This window comes from Borostomias antarcticus, assembly GCF_949987555.1.
Source record: "Borostomias antarcticus genome assembly, chromosome: 15".
Classification (NCBI taxonomy): domain Eukaryota; kingdom Metazoa; phylum Chordata; class Actinopteri; order Stomiiformes; family Stomiidae; genus Borostomias; species Borostomias antarcticus.
Genome location: NC_140248.1, coordinates 2,417,937 through 2,431,097, shown reverse-complemented (window position 1 = coordinate 2,431,097; position 13,161 = coordinate 2,417,937). Strand labels below are relative to the sequence as shown.

Sequence of the window (13,161 nt, the reverse complement as noted above, 5' to 3'; positions counted from 1 at the left end):
AAAATGAGTGAAACAAGGTCATCTTTCTAATGTGCCCAGAAACGAAAGGACGGGCTCGTTAGTGAACTCAACTCAACCCGGAGACTCGTCCTTCCTCCAAGAAGACATGGCTTTAAATGATCCAGACGAGAGGACAGATGTTCTTCAGCATCATCAACCACTCACAGAAGGGAGGCGGGGCCTCAGTCGGGAGGCGGGGCCAGTCGGTCAGTAACAAGAGAGAGAACTATTGTCTAATGATTAGTACCAAAGAAAAAACACTGTGGTTTGTAATATGACCTCACTACCTTATTTTGTCCCAGCTGCTGTACCGCAAAATACAGAAAACCCAAATCACTGTTACCGTTACTGTACACACGTTTCCTTTAATCTTTCAGCACACAACAGTTGAGTATAAAACCTTGGTTACATCCATGTACAAAATCCCCTCCCAGCCAAGTCAAGCACAGGTTCCCAAAAGAGATCATCTGCCCGTCTGGAGGTTGAACCAGACTCCCTCCTTCCAGGGAACAGTGAGTCAGCGAGCTGGACATCATGAGACAGGCTGGACGTCAGGAGACAGGCTGGACGTCATGAGACAGGCTGGACGTCATGAGACAGGCTGGACGTCATGAGACAGGCTGGACGTCATGAGACAGGCTGGACATCATGAGACAGGCTGGACGTCTCCTGGTTTCCGTGGTGAGCAGGGAGGGGGCTGCCGGCGTCTCAGCCTCAGAAACTGAACTGGTTCTTCACGTCCTTGATCTGTTTCATCATCTGGGCGATCTGCTCGCCCCTGGAGAGAGAAGAGAGAGAGACCGCTGGGGTGAGAGACCATGAGAGAGAACGAGAGAAGAGACCGCTGGGGTGAGAGACCATGAGAGAGACCATGAGAGAGAACATGAGAGAGACCATGAGAGAGACCATGAGAGAGACCATGAGAGAGACCATGAGAGAGACCATGATAGAACAAGAGAGAGACCATGAGAGAGACCATGAGAGAGACCATGAGAGAGAACAAGAGAGAGACCATGAGAGAGAACAAGAGAGAGACCAAGAGAGAGAACGAGAGACCGCTGGGGTGAGAGACCATGAGAGAGACCATGTTAAAAACCAGGTTTTCCTAGAGGCAAGACTCACGGCAGCATTCTTGACTGAGGATGGCCTGTACTGAGCCAACATGGCCGCCCCTCGGTCAGCCGGTTCAGAGGCAGGCGTGAGTCACCAGTCTCCCCCCCCCCCCCCCCCCAGGGCTCATACTCACTGCTCTTTGATGACCTCCTGGACACATTTCCTCTGGTGGGCGTTGAGGGAGACGCTGGCTCTGGCCGGAGACACACCTTTGTCCATCTGTTTCTTCTGGTACTCCATCTTCATATTCACCTGGACGAGACACCAGACCGGTATTACAGAGAACGATGTCAGTGAGACTAGTGATGAAACGTAAGAACACGAGCAGAACGCTTGTCTTCTCCCTGGTGACCCTGGTGACCCCCCCCCCCGGCAGAACGCTCGTCTTCTCCCTGGTGACCCCCCCCCCCGGCAGAACGCTCGTCTTCTCCCTGGTGACCCCCCCCCCCCCCCCCCCCCCCCGGCAGAACGCTCGTCTTCTCCCTGGTGACCCCCCCCCCGGCAGAACGCTCGTCTTCTCCCTGGTGACCCCCCCCCCTCACCTGCTTGATGCCGTTGCCCAGGTGGCGCAGCTGGTCGCTGATGGTCAGCAGCTCTTTCTTCATGTCCTTCTCGCTGTCCGAGAGGACGGGCAGCTGGCTCCTCAGGCTCCCCAGCACCTGCTTCACCCTGGAGACACAGAGACGGGTCTGTCCACACGCTTCAGACAGAAGACACAGAGACAGACGGGTCTGTCCACACGCTTCAGACAGAAGACACAGACGGGTCTGTCCACACGCTTCAGACAGAAGACACAGACAGACGGGTCTGTCCACACGCTTCAGACAGAAGACACAGACAGACGGGTCTGTCCACACGCTTCAGACAGAAGACACAGAGACAGACGGGTCTGTCCACACGCTTCAGACAGAAGACACAGACGGGTCTGTCCACACGCTTCAGACAGAAGACACAACCGCACAGGACGGCTTTGAATGAAAGTCTCTCCACACATGAACACGTGGTCATTCCTGCTCCGTCTCACCTGCTCATCAGCGCCTCCTGGTGGTACTTGGCGTCTTCGTACTTGTCAGCCAGCCGCTCTGCCGCCTCGCGGAGGGTTTTCCTGATAAACGACACGTTACAGTAAGAACTCCGCCTCTGTAGCAGTGATGCTCCTCCCAGAATGCACCACGCGGCCACGCATGTCCTCAGCGTCCCCACAGATAAAGCACCGTTTCCCAGAGATACTCAACGCTACATTGGGCAGATTCTTGAGGTCCTCTTTGATTGGGCGCGCCCGGCACAATGAAGCCGATGGAACCGCCCACACAGTGCAAACCCCAACGCACTTCTAAAACACTCAAGTGTTTGGTCTGAGTACTGGGCTGGGAGGTGCGGTAGTACTGGGCTGGGAGGTGCGGGAGGTGCGGTAGTACTGGGCGTTCGGGCGGTGCGGTAGTACTGGGCGTTCGGGCGGTGCGGTAGTACTGGGCGGTGCGGTAGTACTGGGCGTTCGGGCGGTGCGGTAGTACTGGGCGTTCGGGCGGTGGGGTAGTACTGGGCGTGCTGGGAGGTGCGGTAGTACTGGGCTGGGCGTGCTGGGAGGTGCGGTAGTACTGGGCGTTCGGGCGGTGCGGTAGTACTGGGCGGTGCGGTAGTACTGGGCGTGCTGGGAGGTGCGGTAGTACTGGGCGTTCGGGCGGTGCGGTAGTACTGGGCGTGCTGGGAGGTGCGGTAGTACTGGGCGTGCTGGGAGGTGCGGTAGTACTGGGCGTGCTGGGAGGTGCGGTAGTACTGGGCGTGCTGGGAGGTGCGGTAGTACTGGGCGTTCGGGCGGTGCGGTAGTACTGGGCGTTCGGGCGGTGCGGTAGTACTGGGCGTTCGGGCGGTGCGGTAGTACTGGGCGTTCGGGAGGTGCGGTAGTACTGGGCGTTCGGGCGGTGCGGTAGTACTGGGCGTTCGGGCGGTGCGGTAGTACTGGGCGGTGCGGTAGTACTGGGCGTTCGGGCGGTGCGGTAGTACTGGGCGGTGCGGTAGTACTGGGCGGTGCGGTAGTACTGGGCGTGCTGGGCGGTGCGGTAGTACTGGGCGTTCGGGCGGTGCGGTAGTACTGGGCGTGCTGGGAGGTGCGGTAGTACTGGGCGTTCGGGCGGTGCGGTAGTACTGGGCGTGCTGGGAGGTGCGGTAGTACTGGGCGTGCTGGGAGGTGCGGTAGTACTGGGCGTGCTGGGCGGTGCGGTAGTACTGGGCGTTCGGGCGGTGCGGAAGTACTGGGCGTTCGGGCGGTGCGGTACCTGTCCTCTCTGCCCAGCGTCAGGTCGTCCAGCTGCTTGTTCTTCTGGCCGGTCAGGAGCTTCACCCTGCAGGAGAGAGGGGAGAGATGTAACGCCAGGAACGTTTCACATCACCATTATAGTGACCAAGAGCATCACGGTTATCAGTATTATCGCAGTATTGTTAAAATGTGCTGAAAAGGTTTAAACGCTACCGATATCATTTCTGAAATAATTTCTCCAAGATTTATATTGAAAACCATGAAAAACATTAGCAGCATTATGCACTTTTTATTTGGATAAACATTTAAATAATGCTAATCTTGGAGACTGTTGCTAAATTTGGTTGATCCTGGACTGTATTTCCAGTGAGTTTTTCAAAGAACCGTAATCAAATGCAGTTTTAATTAAGCAATAAACCACTCGAGGCCGTGTTATAGTGATTTTATAACAGCTAGGGGGCGTTGTTAGGCACGACGCGAAGCGGAGTAAAACCCCCCTAGCTGTTATAAAATCACTATAACACACTGCCTCGAGTGGTTTATTGCTTAATTAAAACTGCATTTGATTACGGTTCTTTGAAAAACTCACTGGAAATACAGTCCAGGATCAACCAAATTTAGCACAAGAAACGTGAGCGGTACCTTCTCTGCATCTCCTCGCGGGCCATGTCCTGCTTGAGGACATACTCCTCTCTGAACACCTGGGTGGCTCTGCTGAGCAGCTGGAGACACTCTGGGGGAGATGGGGACATGTCCTTGTCCCCCGCCCTGACGACACAACCACACACTCGTCACAAACCTGCCTCACACACCGTCTACTGAGGAACACGATGGAGGGGGACCTTCTCAAGATGTCAGCGGAGCGGTGCTTTTCATACATGATGCTTTTGAAGACATTGATCAGGTTACTGTATAGGACCTTATATTCATCAGGTTACTGTATAGGACCTTATATTCATCAGGTTACTGTATAGGACCTTATATTCATCAGGTTACTGTATAGGACCTTATATTCATCAGGTTACTGTATAGGACCTTATATTCATCAGGTTACAGGTTACAGGTCGTAGAGGGGCAGGTCGTAGAGGGGCAGGTTGTAGAGGGGCAGGTCGTAGAGGGGCAGGTTGTAGAGGGGCAGGTTGTAGAGGGGCAGGTTGTAGAGGGGCAGGTCGTAGAGGGGCAGGTTGTAGAGGGGCAGGTCGTAGAGGGGCAGGTCGTAGAGGGGCAGGTTGTAGAGGGGCAGGTCGTAGAGGAGCAGGTTGTAGAGGGGCAGGTCGTAGAGGGGCAGGTTGTAGAGGGGCAGGTTGTAGAGGGGCAGGTCGTAGAGGAGCAGGTTGTAGAGGGGCAGGTCGTAGAGGGGCAGGTTGTAGAGGGGCAGGTTGTAGAGGGGCAGGTCGTAGAGGGGCAGGTTGTAGAATGCAAGTCGTAGAGGGGCAGGTTGTAGAGGGGCAGGTCGTAGAGGGGCAGGTCGTAGAGGGGCAGGTCGTAGAGGGGCAGGTTGTAGAGGGGCAGGTCGTAGAGGAGCAGGTTGTAGAGGGGCAGGTCGTAGAGGGGCAGGTTGTAGAGGGGCAGGTTGTAGAGGGGCAGGTCGTAGAGGGGCAGGTTGTAGAATGCAAGTCGTAGAGGGGCAGGTTGTAGAGGGGCAGGTCGTAGAGGGGCAGGTCGTAGAGGGGCAGGTTGTAGAGGGGCAGGTTGTAGAGGGGCAGCTTGTACAGGGGCAGGTCGTAGAGGGGCAGGTCGTAGAGGGGCAGGTTGTAGAGGGGCAGCTTGTAGAGGGGCAGGTTGGAGAGGGGCAGGTCGTAGAGGGGCAGGTCGTAGAGGGGCAGGTTGTAGAGGGGCAGGTCGTAGAGGGGCAGGTCGTAGAGGGGCAGGTTGTAGAGGGGCAGGTTGTAGAGGGGCAGCTTGTACAGGGGCAGGTCGTAGAGGGGCAGGTCGTAGAGGGGCAGGTTGGAGAGGGGCAGCTTGTAGAGGGGCAGGTTGGAGAGGGGCAGGTCGTAGAGGGGCAGGTCGTAGAGGGGCAGGTTGTAGAGGGGCAGGTCGTAGAGGGGCAGGTTGTAGAATGCAAGTCGTAGAGGGGCAGGTTGTAGAGGGGCAGGTCGTAGAGGGGCAAGTTGTAGAGGGGCAGGTTGTAGAGGGGCAGCTTGTACAGGGGCAGGTTGTAGAGGGGCAGGTCGTAGAGGGGCAGGTTGTAGAGGGGCAGGTCGTAGAGGGGCAGGTTGTAGAGGGGCAGCTTGTACAGGGGCAGGTTGTAGAGGGGCAGGTTGTAGAGGGGCAGCTTGTAGAGGGGCAGGTCGGAGAGGGGCAGGTCGTAGAGGGGCAGGTTGTAGAGGGGCAGGTCGTAGAGGGGCAGGTCGTAGAGGGGCAGGTTGAAGAGGGGCAGGTCGTAGAGGGGCAGGTTGTAGAGGGGCAGGTCGTAGAGGGGCAGGTTGTAGAGGGGCAGGTTGTAGAGGGGCAGGTCGTAGAGGGGCAGGTTGTAGAATGCAAGTCGTAGAGGGGCAGGTTGTAGAGGGGCAGCTTGTACAGGGGCAGGTTGTAGAGGGGCAGGTCGTAGAGGGGCAGGTTGTAGAGGGGCAGGTCGTAGAGGGGCAGGTCGTAGAGGGGCAGGTTGAAGAGGGGCAGGTCGTAGAGGGGCAGGTTGTAGAGGGGCAGGTCGTAGAGGGGCAGGTTGTAGAATGCAAGTCGTAGAGGGGCAGGTTGTAGAGGGGCAGGTTGTAGAGGGGCAGCTTGTACAGGGGCAGGTCGTAGAGGGGCAGGTCGTAGAGGGGCAAGTTGTAGAGGGGCAGGTTGTAGAGGGGCAGCTTGTACAGGGGCAGGTTGTAGAGGGGCAGGTCGTAGAGGGGCAGGTTGTAGAGGGGCAGCTTGTACAGGGGCAGGTTGTAGAGGGGCAGGTTGTAGAGGGGCAGCTTGTAGAGGGGCAGGTCGGAGAGGGGCAGGTCGTAGAGGGGCAGGTTGTAGAGGGGCAGGTCGTAGAGGGGCAGGTCGTAGAGGGGCAGGTTGAAGAGGGGCAGGTCGTAGAGGGGCAGGTTGTAGAGGGGCAGGTCGTAGAGGGGCAGGTTGTAGAGGGGCAGGTCGTAGAGGGGCAGGTTGTAGAATGCAAGTCGTAGAGGGGCAGGTTGTAGAGGGGCAGCTTGTACAGGGGCAGGTTGTAGAGGGGCAGGTCGTAGAGGGGCAGGTTGTAGAGGGGCAGGTCGTAGAGGGGCAGGTCGTAGAGGGGCAGGTCGTAGAGGGGCAGGTTGTAGAGGGGCAGCTTGTAGAGGGGCAGGTTGGAGAGGGGCAGGTCGTAGAGGGGCAGGTCGTAGAGGGGCAGGTTGTAGAGGGGCAGGTCGTAGAGGGGCAGGTCGTAGAGGGGCAGGTTGTAGAGGGGCAGGTTGTAGAGGGGCAGCTTGTACAGGGGCAGGTCGTAGAGGGGCAGGTCGTAGAGGGGCAAGTTGTAGAGGGGCAGGTTGTAGAGGGGCAGCTTGTACAGGGGCAGGTTGTAGAGGGGCAGGTCGTAGAGGGGCAGGTTGTAGAGGGGCAGCTTGTACAGGGGCAGGTTGTAGAGGGGCAGGTTGTAGAGGGGCAGCTTGTAGAGGGGCAGGTCGGAGAGGGGCAGGTCGTAGAGGGGCAGGTTGTAGAGGGGCAGGTCGTAGAGGGGCAGGTCGTAGAGGGGCAGGTTGAAGAGGGGCAGGTCGTAGAGGGGCAGGTTGTAGAGGGGCAGGTCGTAGAGGGGCAGGTTGTAGAGGGGCAGGTTGTAGAGGGGCAGGTCGTAGAGGGGCAGGTTGTAGAATGCAAGTCGTAGAGGGGCAGGTTGTAGAGGGGCAGCTTGTACAGGGGCAGGTTGTAGAGGGGCAGGTCGTAGAGGGGCAGGTTGTAGAGGGGCAGGTCGTAGAGGGGCAGGTCGTAGAGGGGCAGGTTGAAGAGGGGCAGGTCGTAGAGGGGCAGGTTGTAGAGGGGCAGGTCGTAGAGGGGCAGGTTGTAGAATGCAAGTCGTAGAGGGGCAGGTTGTAGAGGGGCAGGTCGTAGAGGGGCAAGTTGTAGAGGGGCAGGTTGTAGAGGGGCAGCTTGTACAGGGGCAGGTTGTAGAGGGGCAGGTCGTAGAGGGGCAGCTTGTACAGGGGCAGGTTGTAGAGGGGCAGGTTGTAGAGGGGCAGCTTGTAGAGGGGCAGGTCGGAGAGGGGCAGGTCGTAGAGGGGCAGGTTGTAGAGGGGCAGGTCGTAGAGGGGCAGGTCGTAGAGGGGCAGGTTGAAGAGGGGCAGGTCGTAGAGGGGCAGGTCGTAGAGGGGCAGGTCGTAGAGGGGCAGGTTGTAGAGGGGCAGCTTGTACAGGGGCAGGTCGTAGAGGGGCAGGTCGTAGAGGGGCAGGTCGTAGAGGGGCAGGTCGTAGAGGGGCAGGTCGTAGAGGGGCAGGTTGAAGAGGGGCAGGTCGTAGAGGGGCAGGTTGTAGAGGGGCAGGTTGTAGAGGGGCAGGTCGTAGAGGGGCAGGTCGTAGAGGGGCAGGTTGTAGAGGGGCAGGTTGTAGAGGGGCAGCTTGTACAGGGGCAGGTCGTAGAGGGGCAGGTCGTAGAGGGGCAGGTTGGAGAGGGGCAGCTTGTAGAGGGGCAGGTTGGAGAGGGGCAGGTCGTAGAGGGGCAGGTCGTAGAGGGGCAGGTCGTAGAGGGGCAGGTCGTAGAGGGGCAGGTCGTAGAGGGGCAGGTTGTAGAGGGGCAGGTTGTAGAGGGGCAGGTCGTAGAGGGGCAGGTTGTAGAGGGGCAGGTCGTAGAGGGGCAGGTTGTAGAGGGGCAGGTCGTAGAGGGGCAGGTCGTAGAGGGGCAGGTCGTAGAGGGGCAGGTTGTAGAGGGGCAGGTCGTAGAGGGGCAGGTTGTAGAGAGGCAGGTTGTAGAGGGGCAGGTCGTAGAGGGGCAGGTTGTAGAGGAGCGTCTCACCTGAGCATGAGCGGGTTGGTAGAGCTGCGGGCCAGGATGTTGCGGATGTGCTGTTCGAAGGAGTCGTCGGCCAATCCACGCAGAGGAGAACTGGCAGAGCCCGCCCCCGGGCGGGAGCACAGCAGGGGGGGCGAGGGGGGCCGGATGGAGCTCCTGGACAGACACACACACGGACACACACACACGGACACACACACACGGACACACACACACAGACACACACGGACACACACGGACACACACACACACACGAGTCAGTACCATTAACTCAATCAATAAATTGAAGAAGGCATAGGCCTCATGTAACAGGCAGTGGAGTTGAGAGTGGACTGGATGTGAATGGAAATGCGTTAATAGAGCTGGTCAGAGCTCAGAGGGCCAGTGAGTGACCGGGGCAGAGCTCAGAGGGCCAGTGAGTGACCGGGGCAGAGCTCAGAGGGCCAGTGAGTGACCGGGGCAGAGCTCAGAGGTCAGAGCTCAGAGGGCCAGTGAGTGACCGGGGCAGAGCTCAGAGGGCCAGTGAGTGACCGGGGCAGAGCTCAGAGGTCAGAGCTCAGAGGGCCAGTGAGTGACCGGGGCAGAGCTCAGAGGGCCAGTGAGTGACCGGGGCAGAGCTCAGAGGGCCAGTGAGTGACCGGGTCAGAGCTCAGAGGGCCAGTGAGTGACCGGGGCAGAGCTCAGAGGACCAGTGAGTGACCGGGGCAGGGGGGCTTACAGCAGGGGCAGCAGGAGACACTCGTAGGTGCTGGTGATGCAGATCATGGTGGCGCCCAGAGACAGGTCCGACACGATCCAGAAACCCCGAACTGGAGCTGAGGGGCTGTGACAGGAGGAGGGAGATATTGTATGAAAGCCATTATCGTTCTAAACCAAAGTGGTAATACGGTTTATGACAACGACAACCAGGCCCATCGGGGGGGGGGGAGGGGTGTACCTGGTAGCGAGGGGCCGGGTGCAGAGGATGTGCTCCACGATGCAGCGCTGCTCGGCCGCCAGCTCCTGCAGCCCGTCCTTGTCCTCCTCATCTGGGACGGAGACACGGAGGAGAGACCGTTAACCACAGAGATACCGGACCGTCACAGATGACCCCTCTCTCTCTCTCTCTCTCTGAGAATAACAGCTTGTATCCGCAGCCCTTCCCCGGCGCTCACCTGAGCGGAGGAACTTGTGGAGCTTGTTGAACCAGGTGAGCCCGACGCTGTGGACGCCCGCCTCGTGGGTGCAGTGGTATCTGTGCTGGCACAGCGGATCTGGAACAGGACGAGCAGGTGAGCGCACGGACCAATCACAACGCACGCACGGACCAATCACAACGCACGGACCAATCACAACGCACGCACTGCGATAACCGCCTGCATCCGTTTAGCTGCGGAATGCGTTCTGAATCAAACGCCTGGTTCTCTACTACCATTACATCTCTCTACTACCATCACATCTCTACTATCATCACATCTCTCTACTACCATCACATCTCTACTACCATCACATCTCTACTACCATCACATCTCTACTACCATCACATCTCTACTACCATCACAACTCTACTACCATCACATCTCTCTACTACCATCACATCTCTACTACCATCACATCTCTCTACTACCATCACATCTCTCTACTACCATCACATCTCTCTGCTACCATCACATCTCTACTACCATCACATCTCTCTACTACCATCACATCTCTACTACCATCACATCTCTCTGCTACCATCACATCTCTCTACTACCATCACATCTCTCTACTACCATCACATCTCTACTACCATCACATCTCTACTACCATCACATCTCTCTACTACCATCACATCTCTCTACTACCATCACATCTCTCTACTACCATCACATCTCTACTACCATCACATCTCTCTACCTCCATCACATCTCTACTACCATCACATCTCTACTACCATCACATCTCTACTACCATCACATCTATACTACCATCACATCTCTCTACTACCATCACATCTCTCTACTACCATCACATCTCTACTACCATCACATCTCTACTACCATCATATCTCTACTACCATCACATCTCTCTACTACCATCACATCTCTCTACTACCATCACATCTCTCTACTACCATCACATCTCTACTACCATCACATCTCTACTACCATCACATATCTACTACCATCACATCTCTCTACTACCATCACATCTCTACTACCATCACATCTCTCTACTACCATCACATCTCTACTACCATCACATCTCTCTACTACCATCACATCTCTACTACCATCACATCTCTCTACTACCATCACATCTCTACTACCATCACATCTCTCTACTACCATCACATCTCTACTACCATCATATCTCTACTACCATCACATCTCTACTACCATCACATCTCTCTACTACCATCACATCTCTACTACCATCATATCTCTCTACTACCATCACATCTCTACTACCATCACATCTCTACTACCATCACATCTCTCTACTACCATCACATCTCTCTACTACCATCACATCTCTCTACTACCATCACATCTCTACTACCATCACATATCTACTACCATCACATCTCTCTACTACCATCACATCTCTACTACCATCACATCTCTCTACTACCATCACATCTCTACTACCATCACATCTCTCTACTACCATCACATCTCTACTACCATCACATCTCTCTACTACCATCACATCTCTACTACCATCACATCTCTCTACTACCATCACATCTCTACTACCATCATATCTCTACTACCATCACATCTCTACTACCATCACATCTCTCTACTACCATCACATCTCTACTACCATCATATCTCTCTACTACCATCACATCTCTACTACCATCACATCTCTACTACCATCACATCTCTCTACTACCATCACATCTCTCTACTACCATCACATCTCTCTACTACCATCACATCTCTACTACCATCATATCTCTACTACCATCACATCTCTCTACTACCATCACATCTCTACTACCATCACATCTCTACTACCATCACATCTCTCTACCTCCATCACATCTCTACTACCATCACATCTCTACTACCATCACATCTCTACTACCATCACATCTCTACTACCATCACATCTCTCTACTACCATCACATCTCTCTACTACCATCACATCTCTCTACTACCATCACATCTCTACTACCATCACATCTCTACTACCATCACATCTCTACTACCATCACATCTCTACTACCATCACATCTCTACTACCATCACATCTCTACTACCATCACATCTCTCTACTACCATCACATCTCTACTACCATCACATCTCTCTACTACCATCACATCTCTACTACCATCACATCTCTCTACTACCATCACATCTCTACTACCATCACATCTCTCTACTACCATCACATCTCTACTACCATCACATCTCTCTACCTCCATCACATCTCTCTACCTCCATCACATCTCTACTACCATCACATCTCTACTACCATCACATCTCTACTACCATCACATCTCTACTACCATCACATCTCTACTACCATCACATCTCTCTACTACCATCACATTTCTACTACCATCACATCTCTCTACTACCATCACATCTCTCTACTACCATCACATCTCTACTACATCACATCTCTCTACTACCATCACATCTCTCTACTACCATCACATCTCTACTACCATCACATCTCTACTACCATCACATCTCTACTACCATCACATCTCTCTACTACCATCACATCTCTACTACCATCACATCTCTCTACTACCATCACATCTCTCTACTACCATCACATCTCTCTACTACCATCACATCTCTCTACTACCATCACATCTCTACTACCATCACATCTCTCTACTACCATAACATCTCTCTACTACCATCACATCTCTACTACCATCACATCTCTACTACCATCACATCTCTACTACCATCACATCTCTCTACTACCATCACATCTCTACTACCATCACATCTCTACTACCATCACATCTCTACTACCATCACATCTCTACTACCATCACATCTCTACTACCATCACATCTCTCTACTACCATCACATCTCTACTACCATCACATCTCTCTACTACCATCACATCTCTCTACTACCATCACATCTCTACTACCATCACATCTCTCTACTACCATCACATCTCTACTACCATCACATCTCTCACCTACCATCACATCTCTACTACCATCACATCTCTACTACCATCACATCTCTACTACCATCACATCTCTCTACTACCATCACATCTCTACTACCATCACATCTCTCTACTACCATCACATCTCTACTACCATCATATCTCTACTACCATCACATCTCTACTACCATCACATCTCTCTACTACCATCACATCTCTACTACCATCACATCTCTCTACTACCATCACATCTCTACTACCATCACATCTCTACTACCATCACATCTCTACTACCATCACATCTCTCTACTACCATCACATCTCTACTACCATCACATCTCTCTACTACCATCACATCTCTACTACCATCACATCTCTCTACTACCATCACATCTCTACTACCATCACATCTCTCTACTACCATCACATCTCTACTACCATCACATCTCTCTACTACCATCACATCTCTCTACTACCATCACATCTCTCTACTACCATCACATCTCTCTACTACCATCACATCTCTCTACTACCATCACATCTCTCTACTACCATCACATCTCTCTACTACCATCACATCTCTCTACTACCATCACATCTCTCTACTACCATCACATCTCTACTACCATCACATCTCTACTACCATCACATCTCTACTACCATCACATCTCTCTACTACCATCACATCTCTACTACCATCATATCTCTCTACTACCATCACATCTCTACTACCATCACATCTCTACTACCATCACATCTCTACTACCATCACATCTCT

The 13,161-nt window shown here is 54.1% G+C and overlaps 1 protein-coding gene across 1 annotated transcript in view; it reads right to left on the bottom strand.

The window, feature by feature from the left end:
- Positions 1 to 370: 370 nt before the first annotated feature.
- nup88 (nucleoporin 88) overlaps positions 371 to 13,161 on the bottom strand; it is a 24,384-nt gene continuing 11,593 nt past the window's right edge. Inside the window, exons 8-17 of the mRNA XM_084449914.1 lie at positions 9,422 to 9,520; positions 9,205 to 9,295; positions 8,986 to 9,090; positions 8,271 to 8,423; positions 4,013 to 4,138; positions 3,390 to 3,455; positions 2,138 to 2,218; positions 1,656 to 1,782; positions 1,247 to 1,365; positions 371 to 778 (exon numbers count right to left, since the gene is read on the bottom strand). Coding sequence (XP_084306040.1) covers positions 715 to 778; positions 1,247 to 1,365; positions 1,656 to 1,782; positions 2,138 to 2,218; positions 3,390 to 3,455; positions 4,013 to 4,138; positions 8,271 to 8,423; positions 8,986 to 9,090; positions 9,205 to 9,295; positions 9,422 to 9,520 — 1,031 coding nt within the window. The 3' untranslated portion in view covers positions 371 to 714. The remainder of the gene's footprint in view (positions 779 to 1,246; positions 1,366 to 1,655; positions 1,783 to 2,137; positions 2,219 to 3,389; positions 3,456 to 4,012; positions 4,139 to 8,270; positions 8,424 to 8,985; positions 9,091 to 9,204; positions 9,296 to 9,421; positions 9,521 to 13,161) is intronic.